General features: G+C 34.8%; 1 protein-coding gene across 1 annotated transcript in view; it reads right to left on the reverse strand.

Moving 5' to 3' along the window:
* Positions 1-1,699: 1,699 nt before the first annotated feature.
* The window catches only part of HFM1 (helicase for meiosis 1), a gene marked incomplete at both ends in the record, with an annotated part of 61,672 nt that continues 40,865 nt past the window's right edge, over positions 1,700-22,506 (reverse strand). Inside the window, 9 exons of the mRNA XM_084242955.1 lie at positions 1,700-1,769; positions 2,771-2,925; positions 3,016-3,127; positions 7,407-7,497; positions 8,442-8,552; positions 11,713-11,819; positions 12,820-12,899; positions 15,133-15,248; positions 15,768-15,848. Of these exons, the coding sequence (XP_084099081.1) occupies positions 1,700-1,769; positions 2,771-2,925; positions 3,016-3,127; positions 7,407-7,497; positions 8,442-8,552; positions 11,713-11,819; positions 12,820-12,899; positions 15,133-15,248; positions 15,768-15,848 (923 nt within the window). The remainder of the gene's footprint in view (positions 1,770-2,770; positions 2,926-3,015; positions 3,128-7,406; positions 7,498-8,441; positions 8,553-11,712; positions 11,820-12,819; positions 12,900-15,132; positions 15,249-15,767; positions 15,849-22,506) is intronic.

Below are 22,506 nucleotides of genomic sequence, written 5' to 3' on the forward strand. Positions count from 1 at the left end.
AACTCATGACCAAGATTATATTCTTTCCTATGTATCCCCATAACTCTTTACTTTTTTTTAGATTTATTTTTATTTATTTATGCATATAAGAATGGGGGTATAGGTCAGAGGTGAGGCGACAAGAGGATTCACGAGAGACAGAGTGGGGAGCAGAACAGGCAGACTGACTGAAAAACACTGCTGAGGGCAGCAGTAGGAGAAACAGGAGAGGTCTGCTGCACAATGTGGGGTAGCTCCCTGGCCAGGGATAGAACCCATGCCTCAGTGGCTGGTGTGGCTAGCGACAAGCACTGAGATGTTAACCCATGCATCACCAGGGAGGACCCTTCACATAACTCTTTAAACCTCTACTTAATTATGCTCAAAATGTGGCTAGAGGCCACAGCAGCAGCAGCAAAACTTGGGAACTTGTTAAGAAATGCAAATTCTCAGGCTCCACTCCAAACCTGAGTCAACACACTGGGTATGGTGCCCACTAATTTGTTTTCAAACAAGCTCTCTCAATGATTCCGATGCCCTCTGAAGCTTGAGAACCACTTCTCTAAAGTATTCTACATTACTGCTTTATTATTTGTCTTAATTTCTGTACCAGAATGTAAAGAAAGTTCCATGAGATCAAAAACAATGTTTTCATCATTTACATCCTTTGCAGCACCAAGTACAGTGCTTTTCACTTAGCATATCACAATAAGTCTTGTTGAATTAAATTGCTTTTTCTTTACTGTCAAAGTCTATGTATGCAAGATAAGCAGATCGTAGTGCACCAATTTTTCATTTTAATAGAGCTTAATAACCTTTAAAGGTTGTAGCATGATTGATTCAGATGCAGAAACAAACCAATTGTAAAGATGACTAATATAAAGGAAGAGGTTGTGCTTATTTTTCAACACAAACAAAAAGTCTCTTAGCTTTGTTTTAAGCTTTTTCTTCTAAGTATAATAAATAACATACCTCATAAATGTTTACTAATAATAACAATAACAATCTCCAAAAGTTTCTCTTCTTTACTTCTCATTTTTAAGGTTTTTATTAAAAAAAAAACTTATTTCCCAAAATTTCTTAACTGAGCTTCACACTGTATATATAAATAAATTAAACATACATTGCTTAGAGTACCTATAAACTACTTATCAATAAACATATTTGAGATATATTTCATTGGAAAATAATGTAAAGTAGCTTCTGTTATAGTACACATAACAAAATTTTAGAATTCACCACACTGAAAAACAAGCTAAAGGAAAACAATGATATATATTAACATTTCATTTATTATCGTTTAACTTATATAACAGGTTCAGACAGCACTGGATTTTTAAAAATCTTTAGTAAAAGAAAAATATTTGTGCATAATTCATACAATACATGGATTCACTGATCTAGCATTATTTTGCTTTCACAGAATACCTTTCTTCTTAAGAAAATATATGAATGCAATTTTAAATTGGTTCCTCTCAAAATCTAATTAATAACCAAATAATTATTTTCAAGTGTAAGTTATCATCTTACTGAAACAAAGCACTGTTAAATGTGCTTTTCACAAAATTACAACATAATGGGAAAAGTTGACAAAACTGATCAAATTCATGAGAAATCTAAACAATTATAAATTATTTTTTAAAAATAAAATCATGTTTTGTAACCAAGTCTCTTTATGCTTTGTCTTATTGATATAGGAGGCATTTCTGGGGGATTTGTTTTAGAAAATACCATCAAATATTCCTAGAAAAGACTTTATTTCATCAGCTTCATTGTCAGGATGATACCTACTGGAGAGAAAAATCAAATATCAAAATAACTATTGTATAACAATTTATTTTAAAATGCACAAGAAATGATGTAATAATATATACAAAATGGGTGAACTTAAAGATTGCTGAGAGATCAATATCAAATTAGGATAAGTATATAAGTATATATATATATATATATATATATATATATATGTAAGCTCAATGAAAGTATTGGGGGGAAAACATCTGTTGGAAATTTCTTTAAATGTATTAGAAAGTAATGTAATTTATTTATTTATTTTTAAAGATTTATTTATGTATGCATACAAGAACTGGGGTATAGGTCAGAGGTGAGGCAATAAGAGGATTCACCAGAGACAGAGTGGGGAGCAGAATAGGCAGACTGACTGAAATACACTGCTGAGGGGAGCAGGGTGAGGCAGGCGAGGTCTGCTGTGCCATGTGGGTAGCTCCCTGACCCTGAATCTAACTTAGGCTGCAATAGCTGCAGATAGCTTCACAGTGCTAAGACTTAACCCATTGCATCACCACGGAATCCCCAGAAAGTAATGTAATTTAAAGGATGTGTGAACAGACCTATGAACTTTGACTTCAAGAGGAAGAAGGAAATTGGTACAGTTACTCATAAAAATTACCAGCAATAGGGGCACTGATTAGACCTAACCTTACTTTTTCATTGTACTTGAAGAATTGAACAACTTGAAATTTTGAAAATTTAACTGATCTCATTTGGATTTCTCAACTGATCTGATACTTCTTATTATCAACATATTGTATGCAAATAAGTGAAAAAAACTATCAACACAGTGTTTTAATTTAATAGCATTAAACATATATTTGATATTGTGAATTATGTGAAGGCACTTAGTATACTAGGGTTCAGAAATGTCAATGTTTTTAGTAAATAAAATATTTAGGTTCTAATCTTTACCATGAAGCAAGATAAAAGGAATGTTGAATGTCTTTGTAAAAAGTTTTTATTGGTAAAATCTTTAAATACTTTAAAAAGAACTTACCTAAAATCAATTTCCTCTTTATAGTCACTGCTTCTAATAAAGAAATCCACATTCTTAACAAATTTTGATGAATTTGTTTTTTTTACAGAACCAGTAAAGCATAACTTCTCAATCTCTGGTGACAGACTTTGTTGTTTTCTTTCTTGGAAATGGACCTACATTTTGTGGTTAAAAAATAACAGTCATAGAAAGTTTAGCGATCTGGGCAGAATTTAAAAGAAAAACAAAGAAGTACTTTTTCTTACAATATTTGCATTTCCACTTGGTTGAGGTGATTTCATCATGGAGGATGTATCAAACTTGGACATAGCAGAAGTTGATAAATAAGTATCTGGTTCCTCATGTGAAGAAACAAAACTGAAAAATGAAAATTAATTATTTGTAAAATATGAAAAATAAAAGAAACGATTCTAATTTAGATCAATAGTGATTCTTTGAGGACTATGATGAAAGTTTATTACATTTATCTCCAAAATAACTGATACTGTTTCTTAGACTCATGGAGAACTTGGTAGGTATGTCTCCTTTCCTTTACATCAAAGAACAACTTATGTATTCTAAATTAGATAAGAATACTACTTTTAAAGGCCTACAAAAAGTCATTCAACAATTTATTTTAAAATTGAATCTTATGCTTAGTTGTCTGTCACCTTGCAGTCTGTAAATCTTTTCTAAATACCACTTCCTTAACTTTTTTTAAGATTTATTTTATTTATTTATGCATATAAGAGCTGGGGTGGAGGCTAGAGGTGCAGGGGGTGAGAGGATTCACAAGAGACAGATTGGGGAGCAGAACAGGTGGATCTACTGAAATACACTGCTGAAGGGAGCAGCAGGAGAGACAGGAGAGGTCTTCTGCGCCAAGTGGGTCAGTTCCCTGGCCAAGGATTGAACTTGGTGGGCTGGCGGGCCACAGTGGCTGGCAATAGTTTCATAGTGCGCCACCAGGGAGGTCCTTCCTTAACTTTTTTTTTTTTTTAAAGATTTATTTATTTATTTATACAAGCATTGGATAGTCAGAAGCACAGGAGGGTGAGAGAATTCACCAGAGCCAGAGCAGGGAGCAGAGCAGCAGACTGGCGAACTACACTGCTGAGGGGAGCAGTGGGCAGCAGGAGAGGTCTGTGTGCCATGTGGGACCCTCGCCCGTGGGGGGGGGGCAGGGGGGCCTGGGGATTGACCCAGCGCTGCAGAAGCTGCGGGCAGCTTCGCAACCCAGCGCTCAACTACTGCACTACCGGGGAGGCCCTTTCCTTAACTTTTTATCTACTTTTTCCATTCTGGTCTCACTGCAGAAGGACATCCGCTAGTTAACTTCTTATACCAGAACTCACCTTTAATCTTCTGTATTAAATTCATTTATTAAAAAACATTTAAATATTATTCACTACTATATGCCAGACACTGTACAGGAGTTGGGTATAAAAAGTGACAAACAAATGCTCAGGAAGTTATCATCTGGTAGAGGAGAAGATAATGAATAAATAAGTACATACTTAACTACAGATCATGAAGTGATATGGAGGAAATTAATGGTAATATTATAGGAAAAACACTGTCAAGGCATAAATGCACTTTAAAAAAGATGGTCATGAGAGCATCTCTGACAATATAAGCTGATGCTTAGAGGTTATAATGTGACAACCATACAAGGAACAATCAGTGCATGGGACAGAAGCAGAGGAGAATCACATATATTGATAGGATTGAATCATTTTGTCTTTTATTAATGGCAAGGAATTAACATAGTAAAAAGGGTATAATCAAAAAAGTAAGTCACCTTTCCAATCTAGACCCTCACACCCACAGATCTTCTCAGTGGAAACTTCCAGCCACTGTTTCTCAGAGGCTCTTTGAAAGAATTCATTTTTTATACCACCCTACTGTCTGTTGGTCACTTCTAAAAGTGACCACTCCCGTTGGTCACTTCACTCCCATAATTATCTGTAGTTTTCTAAATGTGTGGTACACTAAATTGTTCATTGTCTTATCTTCCTGCTTGTGATTTACCTATTTTCGCTACAACCCTCTATTCCACTTTGATTGCTTATTCAGTGTGACTCACAGTTAGAACCAATATATGGAAATTACAATGGCAAATCTTAGGCAAATATTTTTAAAAGAGATTGAATGGTTTAAGAGATTCTAACAAAAAAAGCATTTTGGAATGAATGAGCTCTTGGTCACAGAATTGTCTTGGCAGAAGTCGTGTAACTATTTGCCAATGATGGTAGGAGGTAATTTAAGGATCCAATTGTGGGAAGACTAAATGAAACTTAAATGAAGTTTGCTTCAGCCCTGGAATTCTCTGAAACCTGATTCTGTGATAATGATATTTAATAGTGTATAAAATGACTAAATAATAGTAAAAATACCAAAACACCACAAATTTAGTATTTTTTAAAGAGGAGAAATAAATAATCCTTAAGTAGAAAATTAGACCCTGAATAAAAAGTTGTTAGCATTCTCTTTGGAAAAGTTTTGGTTGTGACTATAATTTTTCTCTCTTGACTTTGATTCAAGATCAATATCTAAATGTATTCTGCATTTTTGCAAAGATACTCCAAGTTGAGCATTTTTAAAACTCGTATTGTTTTCTCTTCAAATGTTGTATATTTCCTTTACTTTTAAATAACACCTCCATCTACCCATTTACCACTTATTCTTTCCTTTCTTAATTACCATATATTGTCAATTGTTAAATCTAATGTAAATCTTCCATGTTATTTATGAAGTGTTTGAAATATCCAAATCTGCTTCTTTGTTTCTAACATGTTTGTCCTACTTCAGACTGCATCATAGCCTACCTTTCCTATTCATCATATGACTAGACCTATATATATATATATATATATATATATACACACACACACACACACATATATATATATATATATATATAAACAGCCACTTTGGAAAAGACTATGGAAATTCCTCCAAAATTTAAAAATAGAACTATCATATAATCCAGTAATCCCACTTCTAAGTATTTACCCAAAGACCATGACAATGCTAATCTGAAAAGGTATGCATGCCCTATTTTCATTGCAGCACTATTTACAATTCAAGATACAGAAACAACCTAAGTGCCCAACAATAGATATATGGATTAAGAAGTGGTATATACACACAATGAAATACTACTAAGCCATTTTTGATAACATGGATTGGCGTTGAGGTAATTAAGCTAAGTATAATAAGGCAACAACAAAAAGATTGTGTGATTTCATTCATTTGTGGGATATAAAGAAAAGCAAAAGCAACTAATTGAACACGACAAAAACAAAACAAATTCCTAGACTCTGACAACAAAATGGTAGTTACCTGAAGGGAAGAAGGGAATTGGGAAGAGAGTGATGGTGGTTGATAACTACAATTTTGTTGGAGGTATGGTATGAAAAATACCACACTAAGACAAGTAACTACATATATCTGAAACCTATTGTAAACTAATGTTATGTCAACAAAAAGAAAAAAAAAATCTCCTAAATACTTAAGGATAAAAATTTGTTGTCAAAATTTCAAAGTCAGGTGTAGGGTAAGGAAAAATGTGAGGCTTTTCTGCCCTCCTGCCATCAGGACAGATGATGGATCCTTGCGGTCCTGAATGCATGCCTGATGGCAGGCACCTGGAGTAGGGTGTGGGCAGAGGTAGATGGGATTCACCTGGGCTAAGACTGGGCTTTTAAGGTCGGCATCACGGGGACGCCAGCAGAAGCCAAGAAGCCGAAAAAGAAGTAGCAGAAGCCAAGAGAGAAGCAGAGAATGCCGGAGAGCCCAGATAGAGTGAAGACTTGCTGGGGGCTGGGAGGCCTGCCAGCCTCCCGGCCCCCCAGCACCCCTACCTGCCGTGTACCGGGTAAATCCAATAAAAAGACCTGCAAAAAGCCACTAAGGACTCTGACTCCTCCTTTACCCAGTCTGCTGGATCAGGAAACCTGCACTGTGTCCATTCCTGCCCCTACATCAGGTGATGTCATAAAATTTTAGATTTTTAACTTTATTTGGAAAATCAGAATATCTGACACTATATATTTCCTATACAACAACTAGTTGCAACTGAGTAGTCACTGCTCCCTTTCTATGAGACACACTGTAGTTGATCTTGGCACACCAAATCCTGAAGGCAATTTGAGTTTGTAGCCCCTGATACAACACAGGTGTCTATTATGGAATTCAAGGCCTTTCACAATCAGACCTCAGCAATTTCAGCCTTAATAGTGTGGCCACATTGAACGCACTTAAGCATGGTATGCCTTTTCTAGCTTTATTCCTTTGAACATGCAACTTTCTACCTGGAATGCCTCATTCTCCTCTTTTCTACTTGTCAAACTCCTATTTAGTGTTCAAGTTCTGAGAAAAATGGAAGATTCCTAGGCTTTAGCTCCAGTGACCATAATTCAGTGAGTCTAGTGTTAAGCCCAGAAATGTGCATTTTTAATATGCACCCCTACATGATTTTGATGCTGGTGGTCTGACAACAGCACTTTGAGAAACACAGTTTTAAGATTAAGAGGGTTTAGACTGGTTAATACCCAACAGCTTCTCTGACAGCTAATGACTTGATCCACATCTCCAATACATGTCAGGCAGGTATAAAGGTGTAAGTTTCCCAAATCAAAGTTCTAAAACTTGCCTGTTTGACATTTCTCTCTGGAATTTGCTTTTTGACTGTTGGAAGGCTAGCTTACTTTCCCTCATACTGGAACTCAACATGTCTCCAAATCCTGTATAAAGAGATCACATTTGAAATAAAATGCCAGGAAACAGCTAAATGGAGCTTTTCACAAGTTCTACAAGGGCTCTTTTAAACAGATATGATCTGGTTAAGGAAGGAATAGATAATTCTTTACAATAATCAAATTCAATTTGCATAGAGAACAAAAGGAGCAAAACTAAGAGTAAAACTACAAAACATGTTGGTTAGTTTACAAGTTACTGTATTAAAAGGTCTCCATACCACGATTATTTATCTTTAATTTATGTAAATGATCAATCCTAACTTCATTCAATATTTTCAATAGCCTGCATGTAATTAAGTTCATTTAAAGTTCTCTATCCCTGGAAAATGGCATTTATTGAGATTGATTTTCTCAGTCCAAAGCTATGGCTTCATAAGATTCTAAGCTACCTGAAAAAATCAGTACAAATTGCCTCTTAACTTGTAGTACAAAATGACTTTTAACCTAAGATAGGAACTATTTATTTATTTATATCTGAAAAGTCAGTATTTCTATACTAGAAATAAGTTTTATTTTCTTAGCCAACAGATAATTTTTTTTAAAGATGGAATATTTTTGTCCTTCACAATTATTAGCAGACCATTGTGATCTTAGAATGGAGAGCTATTGATAGTCTGTTTTATAAGGGTAAGGGATAATTCAATAAACAATCTGAATTTGAATAGAGTCTTTAAGAAGATAGGGGAGCAATAGAACAGAAAAAGCTAATTTGTTATATAGCATCATCATGGAATAACCCCGACCTTTGCCCTTAGGGGAAGGAAATATCATTTATGAAGGTCACATTTTCAGCTTTATTGAAACTCATAATGTTAACAAACCAAGACTAATTAAGCAAAAACACAAAGAAGGCAAAGAAAACTAGTCCCTGAAGCTGAACTGAAAGAAAAGAATTTATGAAATTGTTTCATGTTAAAATGTAATTTTACCTGATGATTTTATCTGAGTATCAGCTGAAAAGTTAGTAACTTCTATTAAGTTTTCATCATCAAAATCTTCCCAAACTTCATTTCCCAGTTCAAAGTTCACATTCAAAACTTCTGAAAATGGAGACTTGCTTTTATCCACATCTGTCAAATTCTGGTTTCCAGACACATTAAGATTTCTGTTGAAGAGCACTGCTTGGGGGGCTTTCTCATTTGACATTGTAGAATAGTTCCATCTAGATAAACCTGTCATGTGTATATATATATAAGTGTACAGGTAATTTTTAAACCATAAGCATTACTATCTATTGATACATCAACTATGCCTTTCAACTACTAAACAGGGGTCCTGAATAGTTTCCAAAGTACTGAACCTATAAAAAGGTGGTCCCCAGGGAAAGAAGTGTTTCCAGGTTCCCTGCCCCACCCAAGGAAGGGTGGAGCTGAGCAGGGAGAAAAAGCTGGAGGAGACTGGAGAAGGAAGGAAGAAGGATAGAGAGCAGGAAGGAGACTGGAGGAGGTGCATGGAGCAGAGAGATACGTGAAGAAGCTACACTTACTTTTTGGTCCTGGACTGGGTGAAACAGATGTGGGTGAGAGACCCTTGAGGAGATTAACAATTGCAGCTTTTATCTTGATTTTGATTTTGCTCTTTTCCTCCCAGACTTGTCTGGCTGTCTAACCCTTTTCTATGGGTCTCCACTAGAATGTGCTTAGGGTGCTTGATTTATATATTTATATATTTGTTGCACACTCACTGAATTAAAGTTTCTTTCCATTAAAGGTCTTGTGCACTACAGTATGTTTTGTCTTGATGAGGAAGATGGCAGAATCTATTTAGAACAGGCAGGTTTGGGGCTTCTGGGGTGTCCTTCTCCCTGCCCTGTAACAAATCTAGCATTTCTGAATGCTGTGTTTTATTTGTATAATGTATTCTATTTACTGTGTTACTTACACAGACTGATAGTTGAACTAACTTTAATTTTCAGTGGATTCTTTTAGAGCTAATTCCTCCTCTTAATTCTTATATGAGAATAACAATACTCCAAGATTAGATATAATAATTTCTAAAATGGTCTTCCTCCCTCCAGTTTGTTGGAAGTATTTGTTATAAAATACATTTGTCCAAAATAGATTTTAATTTTTCTCTAGCTAAAAGAGCCTTGGGTATTATCCATTCTTTTTGCTGGGCTTAGAGACATGACCTGGATGAAAATTCCACCTCTGCTCATTTACTAGTTGTATGATCTTACCAAATAATTTCAACTCTCTGAGCCTAGTTTTCTCCTCTGAAAAATGAGAATTATAATAGTAGCTATCTCATAAGATGAGTAATGCCCTTACTTATGCACTTTTCCTATAGTTATGATAATAAATACTTAATAGCTGCTTCTCTAGAAACTGAATGTACAGATATACATATGTACATGAAATTGTTATATGTATCATATGTATTTATTATATGTAAAAGATACACAGAACACAATTTACAAATAATACCATACAATGTGCTTAAGTGTAAATTCTAATTATCTAACTGATTTTCATTGGTTTTTGTCAGGCTCTCATATCTGTAGTCAATCTATGATTGCAGCTGACAAATGAATGCAGTCCTTACCTGAATGTTGTTTGGTATTTTTGTAGACTTTAACAGGTAAAGCATGAAAGTAAAATAACAAAGACATATGTTGAGATGTCACTCATTCATCCACTAACATAAGCAACTTCATGAATTTGGTAATAGTTTTCAAATACTAGAAGAACATTCCCTCAATTTCTCATGTAACTCACAGTGTAATGAAAACAGACACAACACACAGTTAAATTTAATCTGCACTATTAACCTCTTCTCCATCACTTTAAACAGTAAATCAAGCCCTGATTTGCAGTGTTTCCTGATTTCCATGACATAAATACTCCCATTGTGAATGACTTCAAGCTACCAAAGTGACATTACTGAAAGCAAAGTTGAGACTAAATGCATAGCAGCACCCTAATATATGGTATTTCCACCATATAGCTACAAATATAAAACAAAGATAATAGTAAAATCTACTAGAACAATTAGGAAGTGAGACTAGTTTTGAATATTTGTGATTTTATTTTTAATATAATTTACTTAAATATTCACATAAATTAAACTTCTGATAATGCCTGAAAGATAACCTCTAATTAAAAAATCTTTCACAAGCCAGTACAAGCTTGCACCAACATACCTTTAAGTTTCTTTAATTTAAATATAGTCTTCAACTCTATGACTAGGATTATTTCTCACACATTTTAACAGAATGTCTATAAATAGCATGATCCAGGGAAATGATACCACTAATAGCAGGGTCCATAATGATGAACCAGGTATAATAAGAGGGCTGAAGAATTTATCTGCATTATCTCATTAATTTAATGACAGACAGACATAAAAAGCTAAGATAGATTTATACCAGCTCTATTACACAAATTAGGTTATATTCTCATATTATGGAAATTATATAAGAATAATTGGTTTGAGAAGTGGGAAGCTATTAAAGCTCTCCAAATTTAATCTCTTAATTTTAAAGATAAAACTAAGGCCCAAAGAGGTTAAATAATTTCCCAAGGTTACACAGGTTATTTACAAAATTGGATCAGTTTTATAAATTAGTTAAAATAATTCTAAATACATGTAATAATTCCTCATTTCAATACCTTGTATTAAAATCTGTATATCCAAAGCTTGCTTATGTTCTCCGCTTTTCCTCATATTATCTTTAAATTAAAATAGTCGGGCCTCCCTGGTGGCACAAGGGTTAGGACACAGCCTATGAAGCTGTCCACAGCCACTGCAGCATGAGTTCAATTTCTGGCCAGCCAGGGAGCAACCCACATGGTGCAGCAGACCTCTCCTGGCTCGCTCACTGCTCCCCACAGCAGTGTACTTTGGTTAATCTGCCTGTTCTGTTCCCCACTCTGTCTCTGGTGAATCCTCTCACCGCCCACGCCTCTGGCCTGTACCCCAGAACTTGTATGCATAAATAAATAAATCTGTAAAAAAATAAATTAAAATAGTGAACACTATGTAGGGAAGAGATTTTTCAAACAACTATGACAGACATAGCAAGACCTTCTGAAATAACAGACTTAAGAATTTAAATTGATTCAAAAAACCCAAGAGAAAAATGTTGCCAAGTTAATAATTGTAATAACTTCATATGGTGGTTTTTCAATAATATTACTTGTCAATCCGAAGTAATGATAAATCACATATTTTTTCAAGTCAATATCAACGGTAATTTACCTTTGTCTTGATATTCAGATGGTTCTTGTTGTTGAACTTTTGCATGGACTTCATGCTGATCCCTCTGCTCCATTATAGGCAATTCAGGCATGTTTAAATATTCTGACCTTTATAAGGATAAACCCAGCCATCAAAATATTAAAGAAAATATTAAAAGTAATCTAACTTTGAAAACTACTTATTCATATAAATGAAAAAAAAAATATGGCTTATCCACCCAACACTTCTATGATAAACTGTACCAGATTGAATAATAAAAGGTAAAAAATAGATGTTTAATGGAAGTGGCAGTTACTTAGTTATTTTTATATGTCCCCACTATGTAGGTATCTTTCTGTGTTTAGTCTTAAAAATCTATTACTAAAGCTATTTTCAGTTAGATAACAAAAGCTAGAATGTCTTAAAGTAGTGTTGGCATCTGTTCTGATTGATTAGGGTCTATTCTGTACTGGTTTTTAAGCATATTAATTGTTATCTCTGCATATAGAATGCCCCTTTTTGGAGGGGAAATTACATAATATTGTCTTCTACACATCAAGATTTAGGAAATAATGCTCAGTTATCATCTAGGGCCTTCTACTTATTAACTAGAAATATAAGCTTTCGTTATTTCATCTATAAAATGGGATTAATAATATCATTTTATGAGCCAGGTTGCTATTACGGTCAAAGATATAATGCACAAAAGTACAGTTTTTAAATTACAAAATATTTTATAAATATGAGGGGTTAAAATAGAGTAGGGCGCTAAATGGAAAAGATTAGATTTTGTATTACAATGTGATTTCTCTTTTTAAAGAATACTCTCATCACCTGTTAAGTTTCGAAGGCAGAGAGTCTGAGGACATGACATATAAGATGGCTAGTTTACCAGGAAAGAGATAATTTAATGAATGTTAAGATATTCTATAACTATGTAATTTCAAACAAATTTAGGATAGGAAACATAATGAAAGTCTTATGATGCCATTACTTCACTATGGAACTAGAAAATCACTAAGTGATTTGAAGGTAGCCAGTGACCACCTTTTACTGAATAAGTGATTACTCGGAGGAAGAGAGTTTAAGATGACTCTTTTATATTAGATAGTAACAGTATAGTTGTACCTTGATATACTGGGAAGAGAAGGTTTTGGAGTAAAACCAAATTCTTTAAGGTTCACACTTTGAGATTTATTTATCTGCATCTATTAATGAAAGAAAACACAAGTTCAACTATCCATTTCACATGAAAATATTTTAATAAATGAGTCAAACAGTAAAATTCCTACTGTTACACAAAAGTTCAAAAGCCAGTGAATTAGGAGAAACTCAGCTTCTCAACTCAAATGTCCTTCCAAAGAGTTGATATTCTTCATGGTTCTTTGCTATGCCTTCTTCCCTTCTGACTCTTTATATTCTCAATGATTTCATTTACTCCCATGGCTTGAATTACCATCTATATGGAAATAACCCTCAAATCATATTTCTAGCTCAATTCTCTCCTGGTTTTCCCACAGTTACAGCCAACTTTCTGTAAAAATCTTTAACTAGATATTTTGTCACCTCTAAATTCAGTAATTCCAGGATTGAACTTACTGCGCCTCTATTCCTCCAAACTTGCATTTCCTTTACAGTTCTAGTAAGGCCCCACTTATTCTCCAGTTGCTCAAGTCAGAAAGCTCCTCACCAATTAAATGCCAATTAAGATAGCTGATTCCATCTCTGAGAAAATACTTTAAACCCATTCACTTCTCTCCCTTGCTGCCATTGCACTAGTCAAGGCAATTATTTTGCTTACCTAATGAGTCCTTGTGTTCCTTTTCTATCATCCTCTAATCTGTTCTCCATACTGTATCCACAGTATACTTTATAAAATGTAATCCTGATCATACTACTGATTAAAGCTCTTTCATGGCTTCCCAACACTTTCAGGATAAAGTCCAAATCCTTAAAATAGCATAAAAATGCTTCAGCCTCTTTTCTCTCTACTCTCCCATAGTAAATGACTGCCAATATACTGTATTACTTCAGTTTTAAAAAAATTATCTCTATCTTTTTCTCACCTCTATACCTCTGTATGTTTTCTGCTTCTGAAATACTTTTCTACCCCTCTCCACTATCTCTTCGGTATTCACCTCTCCATACTTGACTTTCTGCTTTTATATCCTTCAGGCCTCAATAATGTTTTTTTCAGGCATTCTTTCCTGGCCCATAAAGTGTGGAATGACTACACTTTCTAAGTAAACCCAAGTTATTTTACACTATGTCACTGAATCAGTCATCACACTATGTTGAAAAAGCCTATTTACTTATAAAGCAGGTATGATTCCCTAAAACTATAAATTCTATGAGGATTAGGATTAAAACTGTCTTACTCGGGGCCTCCCCCGTGGCGCAGCGGTTGAGCGCTGGGTTGCGGGGCTGCCTGCAGCCTCTGCAGCGCTGGTTCTATCCCCAGCAGCTCCCAGGCCACCAGAGGAGGGTCCCACATGGCGCGCAGACCTCTCCTGCCGCCCGCTGCTCCCCTCAGCAGTGTACTTCGGTCCTTCTGCCTGCTCTGCTCCCTGCTCTTGCTCTGGTGAATTCTCTCACCCTCCCGCTCTTCTGACTGTGCCCAGTGCTTGTATAAATAAATAAATAAATCTTTAAAAAAAAAAACTGTCTTACTCATCACTGTATCTTACCAATTATCATACTACTTGGAACATTCTTGTATTCAATGAATATGGAAGAAAAGAAAGAAGAACATGGAACACATATGAAAGAAAAGGAAGGAAGAGGGAAGAAAAAATTTGTATTACTAAAAAACTATCTCAAATAAGGTAGTATACCTCCTGTTTCTCAATATTCTCATTTTAACCTCATAATTTAGAATCTATTCCTAAAGAAACATATTCTGCCATTTTCTTGACTCTGTTCTATGACCCAATTAATTATTTTGCCCTGGATAGGATGATTTACAAGTCTGCAGGTGATTAGCCTATCAACCAGCAGGAATTACCATTCCTTCTTTACTTGGAAAGGAAACTCTTTGAGCTAAATACTCATCTGGGTGCACAAATCAAAATCAACTTCAGACTTTCTAGCCCAGTCCAGCAGTGTCAGGAGAGGGGAAGAGTGTCTAGTTTCAACTGCTGAACTAAGTCAAGTTACATCTTTCTCTCCATTTTCTTCTTCTCGGGCTTAAAAAAAAAAAAAAGGTTAATAAAGGTAGGAGCTATATAACTATGTCCCAAAAATGGATTTATAGATGGATTATTAAGAACTACAAAACCTTTTCCTTTGGAAACAATATTATAAGTCATGGTCATATTCCCCAGCAAGCCCACAAAAAACTCTAAACTATACCATGGTTACATATCTAACTGATCGACAGACAAGAGGAATATCTATATATATTTAATTACAGAACAAGGGACAAATGTTACTAAAACCAACCTTGAGACGTTTAACTGGAGGAAGAGATGAAAAAGCATTTCTGTTTCTTAAATCAGATAAGTATGAAGAAATTGTTGACTCTTTCATTTCTGACTTCTGTGCAACTCCAATTTTACCTATGAAAAGAAATCATAGACTCTTTAGGTTAAACTTTAGATATCATTAATCTAAAGCCAAATATCTTCAAAACTGGGCCTCCATGGTGGCTCAAGGGGTTAAGGCACAACCTATGAAACTATTCACAGCCACTGTAGCACGAGTTCAATCCTCAGCCAGGGAGCTACCCATATGGCACAGCAGACCTCACCTGACTCACCTGCTGCTCTCCTCAGCAGTGTATCTCAGTCAATCTGACTGTTCTATTCCCCACTCTGTCTCTGGTGAATCCTCTCACACCTCTGCACCTCTGGCCTGTACCCCAGCTCTTGCATGCATAAATAAATAAATCTTTTTAAAAAACACAAATTTCTTCAAAATTTAAAATCTAATATTTACTTTTTTCATGTTGTCCACAAAACAAACAAAATTATTAGTTATAAGCTTTATAAGTATCATCATACATAGACAATTAGGATGTCATTACGATTCATCAAAGAATAGTACTTTTTAAAACCTGAAATACTTTTAAAACTCACAGCAGTCATGTCCACAAGTATGTTTATTTTTGCAGTGATGGTTGCATTCTCGGTTCCCAGGTTTTTTGCAAGCTGTCATTCCTAAAGTAATATAAGAACAACAAACCTATTTTTTTTATGATGCCCATTATTATGAATTTAATATAATTAATATCCAACTCTCTCCTTTCAGACAATACAAAAAGAATATGGCATTCTGCTAGCATCACTGACAGCTGTTACTAAATAGAATACCATACACACTTAATACATGCTAGAAATAAATGCTTTAGGGATATGAGATATTTGTTGTCTGAATTTGTAGAAAAGAGACTGCTTCTAGTTTGACTTCCCTAAGGTATAATATACCCAAACATATAATTAATTTTCTATTTATTTTAAGTAGGATTTTTCTTGATGTTAGCTTTCACTAGTTACATGGGAAAGAGAAAGACATTTGAACTGGTCCTTGAAGGACAAACAGAATTTGAACATGAGAAGGAGACCAGAGGGAAGATTTTCTGGCAAACCACAAATTATATAAATGATATAAATTATATCATATAAATTATATAAATATATTATATATCATATAAATTATATAAATCATATAAATTATATAAATGAAAAATAAACTTATTTTTGCTGAAGCATAGATTTCAAGTGAGCTAGAAATTTTGGAAATAGTGAAGAGCTTTGAAAATTGTCCTAACATTTCGTGGTCCTTTACTCTATATTTTCAGTGCCACTGATGAATCAAAATTTCCAAGGCATGGCTCATCTAGATATTAGGCCACTGGCTAGACACCTTGAGGCCTATGCAGATCAATGTATTGGATACTAAGTAATATAACATTCCTAGCAGCTGGAAGCTGACAGATGAATTATGGTGTTCCCAATGGACATAAACAACTTTGGCAGAAAACTACAGAATATTCAAAGAAGGCTACTATGTGACTACAGTAGAATATAGAGATAAGATTATTTATGTGATTATTTCTGAATCTAGAGACAAGGGCACTCAATAACCACAAAAATAACTAAACATCCCCCTCTTCTGGCTAACACAAATGACTACTATTTCATAACTCCTCCCATCTCCAAGGTAAGATACACCAAAATATCTAATATCCCACTTGCTGAGAGTATGCAATCTAGAATTGACTTTTGTTTTTCTTAAAATCCCTAAGAAGCATCCAGCACAAGTTGAAATCCTTTAAGTTCCCCCTCCCCCCAAGATGACCCACTTCTGCCAATGTTATACTCTCTTCTGCTGCAGCAATTCTCCTCAAATACAGGTGTGTTCCCATTGATCTTTGTATGAAAAATTTGGATGTTATACTTCGCAAGATGTGCCATGCCTCTTGGCTAAGAACTTTTGCCCCAGTTCATGCTGTCATCAATTTTAGTTACCTGGTTTCCTTGAATCCAGCCCTACCATGCCACAATTTATTCTAAACACTGTAGCTTAATTCATTAATTCTTCAAAGTTTAATGTTGATCACATCATTTGTGCACTTAGAAATGTTATTTCCTACTACAACAAAATTAATTCCATATTTAAGATCCTCCACAATGTAATTCTAACCTCCCTTTCTAGCATCCATATTAACCTTCTATGCATTAAAACATGTTTGCTAATATTCAAAGCTTTTCTATAATTGTACCTTTGATATTATTTCTTGTCTTAGATAGAAGTCTAACTTTTTTGCTTATCAGAAGCTATCAACTTTCAAGGTTGACTCAAATAGCACCTCTTTATGGAGTTCTATCTTGATCACCCCATCTAGAAGTGATTTCTTTCTTCTTAGAGCACTTAGGAGTTTCCTTTGTCCCTCTAGCTTTCTGAATGCTGCCTTATATTTAATGTATTTACATAAAAACACAGTGGTGAAATACAGGGAACCCTAAACTAATATAAGAAAACACAAGTTCAGGACTCCCTGGTGGCCTAGGGGTTAAGTCTCTGCACTATCACCTCTATGGCCTGAGTAGATCCCTGCCAGGGAGCTAACCCACATATAGTGCAGCAGACCTCTCCTGTCTCGCCCGCTGCTCCTCTCAGCAGTATATTTCAGTACACCCACCTGTTCTGCTTCCCACTCTGTCTCTGGTGAATTCTATCACCCCTGTACCTCTGGCCTATACCCCAATTATCTATGCAAAAATGAAAATAAATAAATAAAAAGAAAAGGAAAACACAAGTTCAAATATGGGCTCTTAATCTGTGAAAAACAGGTTAAAAATAGTATCTGTTCTGTTTACCTCATCAAGATGAAAAGATAAAATGAAATTAAGTAGGTGAAAACATTTTAAAATTAAGTGATAACTAATACATTAGCATATGTGTCATCTGTATTACATTAATTAGCTATTAACTATGTAATAGTCATATAATTAGTACAGTTTTGAGTGCTATGAAGGAGAGGGGAACAGTACTATATAAAAGCATTGGTAGGGAACTACCTTGGTCAGGAATGTCTTGGAAGGCTTCCCTAAAGAAGTAATGATTGGTCTGAGGACTGAAGAATAAGTGGAAGTTAACAAGGCAAAGAAGTAGGAGTAACAGTGCTTGAGGGAGTGACAATAGCATATGCAAAACCTCTATACAGGACAAGGGAAAGCATGACACATTGGAGAAATGGTAAGGCCAGTGTAGGTGATACACAGCAAGTAAGAGAGTGCACATGATGAGAAAGTAGAGGGAGAAAGGTCTATGTTTGCAGGGAAAAGCTCCATCATTAGAACCTGGCAATTGCATGCTTTCACACAGGCCACATAGGCAAAGCCCAACTATTTACAGAATGCCCTGATTTTTCTTGGGACATGTTAAGGCTGTTAAAGGCCATTTCTTACCTGTCTCAGCTTCAAGGGGCTCCCTATCTTCATGAGGTTGCTATAAGGCAATTTCTGATCTGCCTCTCTGGCTACAGTAAGACATAGGACATTTCCCCTCATCCCTTACAGGTGCGGCTGCTGGCTACAAAACCAACTAGCTGCCACTTAGACTTCTCAAAAACAAAACAACCTATATTCATATCATCTAGCCCCTGCAGTTGAGTGCCATCCTGTAGGATTAGGGATGCAAGCAGCTGATACCATGCTGACCTTGTTCTGTTGCATGGATAATAATAAACTATCTAAATGCATTTGGGTCTCTTGTATCTTTATCAGCCAATTTTATGGAGATGAGAAGCTGCATTCCCACTGCTGCTTCAGGACAGACTGAATGAGTGACAGTATGGGAACTTGTAAGAGATGTTCATGATTTGACTTTTTTAAATCTAAGAGCAATGAGGAACCACTCAACTGTTTTAACCAAAACAAGGTTCATAATCAAAATTGCATTTTGAGGGCCTGCCTAGTGGCACAAGGGGTTAAGATGCAACTTATGAAGCATTCCTCAGCCACTGCAGCACAAGTTCGATCCCTGGCCAGGGAGCTACCCACATGGGACAGCAGACCTCTCCTGACTTGCTCACTGCTCCCCTCAGTAGTGTATTTCAGTCAATCTGCCTGTTCTGTTCCCCACTCTGTCTCTGGTGGATCCTTCCACCCCCTACACCTCTGGCCTGTACCCCAGTTCTTGTAAGCATAAATAAATCTTTAAAAAAATTGCATTTTGAAAAAATCAATCTATAAAGTGTAACCCTTTCTACCACTACATTCTCAATGTGGAGAATGGATTTGAGGGAGGATAGGTGCAAGAAAAACTATCAAAAGGCTGCTTCAGGAGTCTGGGCAAGAAATGGTAACTCAGTGCAGACTGGTGGTAGTAGTAAAGTCACAGAGAATGGATTCATTTGACAAATACAGAAAGAAGGTAAAAATATTTTAAAATCAGAATCAACCACTGTGCTTTTCTTTCCTGAGAAGCATATGATTTTCCCAGAAGTTTTACTACTTTCCTTTTAGTCTAGCAATATCTACCTTAAATTTCTTTAAATACTTTTAGCATTTCAAAAATGAAGACAATATATTGAAATGCCTCATCTACTTATTTCTCTCACAGATACCTCCTTCAGTGAGCCTCCCATTCTCCTAATAATACAGGGAAACCTGTTCTATACTTGTCATCTTGGAACATACTTTCATTTACCTCCTGGACTAAACCCACTATTCCTGGATTCTTTACTTTTTCTTTTTTGGTTAACTGCTTTGTTTTTATTTGTTTATCCTTAAGCAAGTGCCTGCCAAACGTTTTGTATCCTTGACCCTTTTAAGATACCTTTATTATACTTTGCCATTTAATCAACAGTTTGGTTGGATATAGAATACAGGGTTCAAAATCACTTCCTCTCTGGATTTTAAGTCTATTGCCTATTAGGTAGGACCCAGTTTTTTTAGTTAAAATAAAAAAACAATGCAACTTCAATTTTTGTTCCTTGGAAGCATTTATGATTTTCTCCTTATCCATGATGTTCTGTAATGTTGCAATTATGCCTCCTTTGTAGATGTTCTTTCATTCATACTACCGAGCACTAAGTAAGCTTTTTTGATGTACTGATTTAGGACTCATTTTAGGCCTAGAAAACTTTTTCAAATTATATTTGCTGGTTAGTTTTCTGTTTCTATAACAGCATTAGTCAGCTATCAGACTCCTAGATTACCCCCTTTGTCTCATATTTATATTCCTTTCTTCTTGTTCTTTTGTTTCACATAGCATGTAATGACTTTATCTTCTTATCCTCCAGCAAATTAGCTTTTTCCACAGTGCTACCTTAGTTCTGTAATTATTCTGTATTTCATGGTATCCTATCCTGTTTAATGATTACAATTTAATATTTACTTTATCTAAGGTTGCTAATTATTTCATATTAAATTTTATTCCATTCCTGAATTATCCTGTTGTTCTTCCATTCATTTTCTGTTTCGTTATTTGGGGCTTTCTTTTATGTTTCAGATTTTCCTCAAATATCTGTTCACTCTTGGCTGTTAGTCTTTAATAAGACAGTCCATTTATGGCTCCATTTCACAGGAGAGAAAATTAATCCATACAGAGGTTAAATAACAGGTTCAAGACCATAAAGTTAAGTATAAATTTGAGATTTTAACTCAGGCAGTCGAATTTTGGAGGCTGCTTTTCAACTACCTTGTATCTCTAGTTACTACTGAGTTACTACCTCAGTTCTCCCCCAAATAATTCATGTAATTAATTTAGGTTAGGAATGGTCTGATTTGGGGTGGGAAGATTAGGAGGAAATGCCTTGCAGATAGTTGTTTGACAAAAAATAAGGAAACTGCTTTGTTCTTTAATACAAGTACTTCTAATAGATGTATATCTAGATATTACCACAAGATGGTGCACAACGACTACACACATTTGTTACCAATGGTGAAAACTAATTAGGATTAGATTCTAATTGCAGAAATTCTGGCGACTCCCCAGAAATATCAAGGCAAAGTTGGCAAGTTTTGTCAGTTATGAGAAGTGTATACAAGTTTATTTATTATAGTATCATGTGGATATTACTTAAGTAATAAAATATTTTTACTGTATCTCTGTTAGAAATGATACTTAGAAAATGAGTATTTTATTTTTATTTACCTCCCACTCCCTATATTTTAAGATTTGTCTGAATGTGTCTTATAAAAAAACAAGCTTTCAGAGATTTATCATTGAAAAAATGGAGTAGCTGGAGAAAACTGACCAAAGCAAAATTTTTAGGTAAGCTTTAAAGTTAACAGATTTTATATTCCATCACCATTAAAATCTGAAATGCATATTTTCATAGTTCTGTTATATTATACTAATCTGCATGCTTTTAAAGTTCCTGGTTCAAAGCATTTAATGGAAAATAAATGTTTTAATCATGCCAACTAGAAATTTAAAGAAAATATTTAAAATTATTTAACAGAGTCAATGGCTGATGGGCCAGGAGTCACTTTTTCAAAAGCCAGGGAAAAAAAAAAAAAGAACAGGCATCTTGACACACTTAACCTCAAACTGAATTATAAGCTCAAATAACTTGGTGCTAAGCTACTAGAGATAACACTGCTAAAAGACTATTACTTTACTTTTGCAGTTCTTGATTTATACTAATCAGAGATCTATATACTTTATGATTTTACTTTTTAAAGGTACTTTATGATTTTACTTTTTAAATGACAATGTCTCCTTTAAATGTTTTTGTCAAATATTATATTATCTTTTTGCTATTTATCAAGAGTAGAATCACACTGATGTTGCATTTAACGCACGTATACACCCAAGAGTATGGAGAAAAGCAGAATGATTTTTAACTAGTATTTGAATATATACACATTTCCAAAGTGTTCAGGCACTGGTTTTATGATTATGTATGCCTAGTGAGATACATTATAAGAACAAAAATATCCACAAGAAATCTTAAAACTATTTTTAAAAATCATAAGAAGAGCTGCAATTTGGTGGTTTTATTCTGTGACTAATTGTTCTATGTATCATTGAAATAAGGAAAATTAGTGATATTCTATTATTTTAGGGACCACTGAGAACTAAATCTCTCAACATGGTAAAAAGCAGATGCAGATAACTGAGTTTAAAGATAAATCCTGTAGCCATGAATTTGATTTGGACATTTAAGTATTAATTAATTATGCATTTTATTTTTTAAAACAAGAAATCATGTATCTTCTAATTCTATAAGAAAAATTCTAATATATATATATATATACACACACACACAATTACTTAATATTAACGTGCTCCTCCAGCAAACAGATTGTAATCTTAGAAAACTATTTATGTTTAAAAGAAACCAAGGAATCTTGAAGGAAG

The sequence above is a fragment of the Talpa europaea genome (genome assembly GCF_964194135.1).
Source record: "Talpa europaea genome assembly, chromosome: 9".
In the NCBI taxonomy this organism is placed as follows: Eukaryota; Metazoa; Chordata; class Mammalia; order Eulipotyphla; family Talpidae; genus Talpa; species Talpa europaea.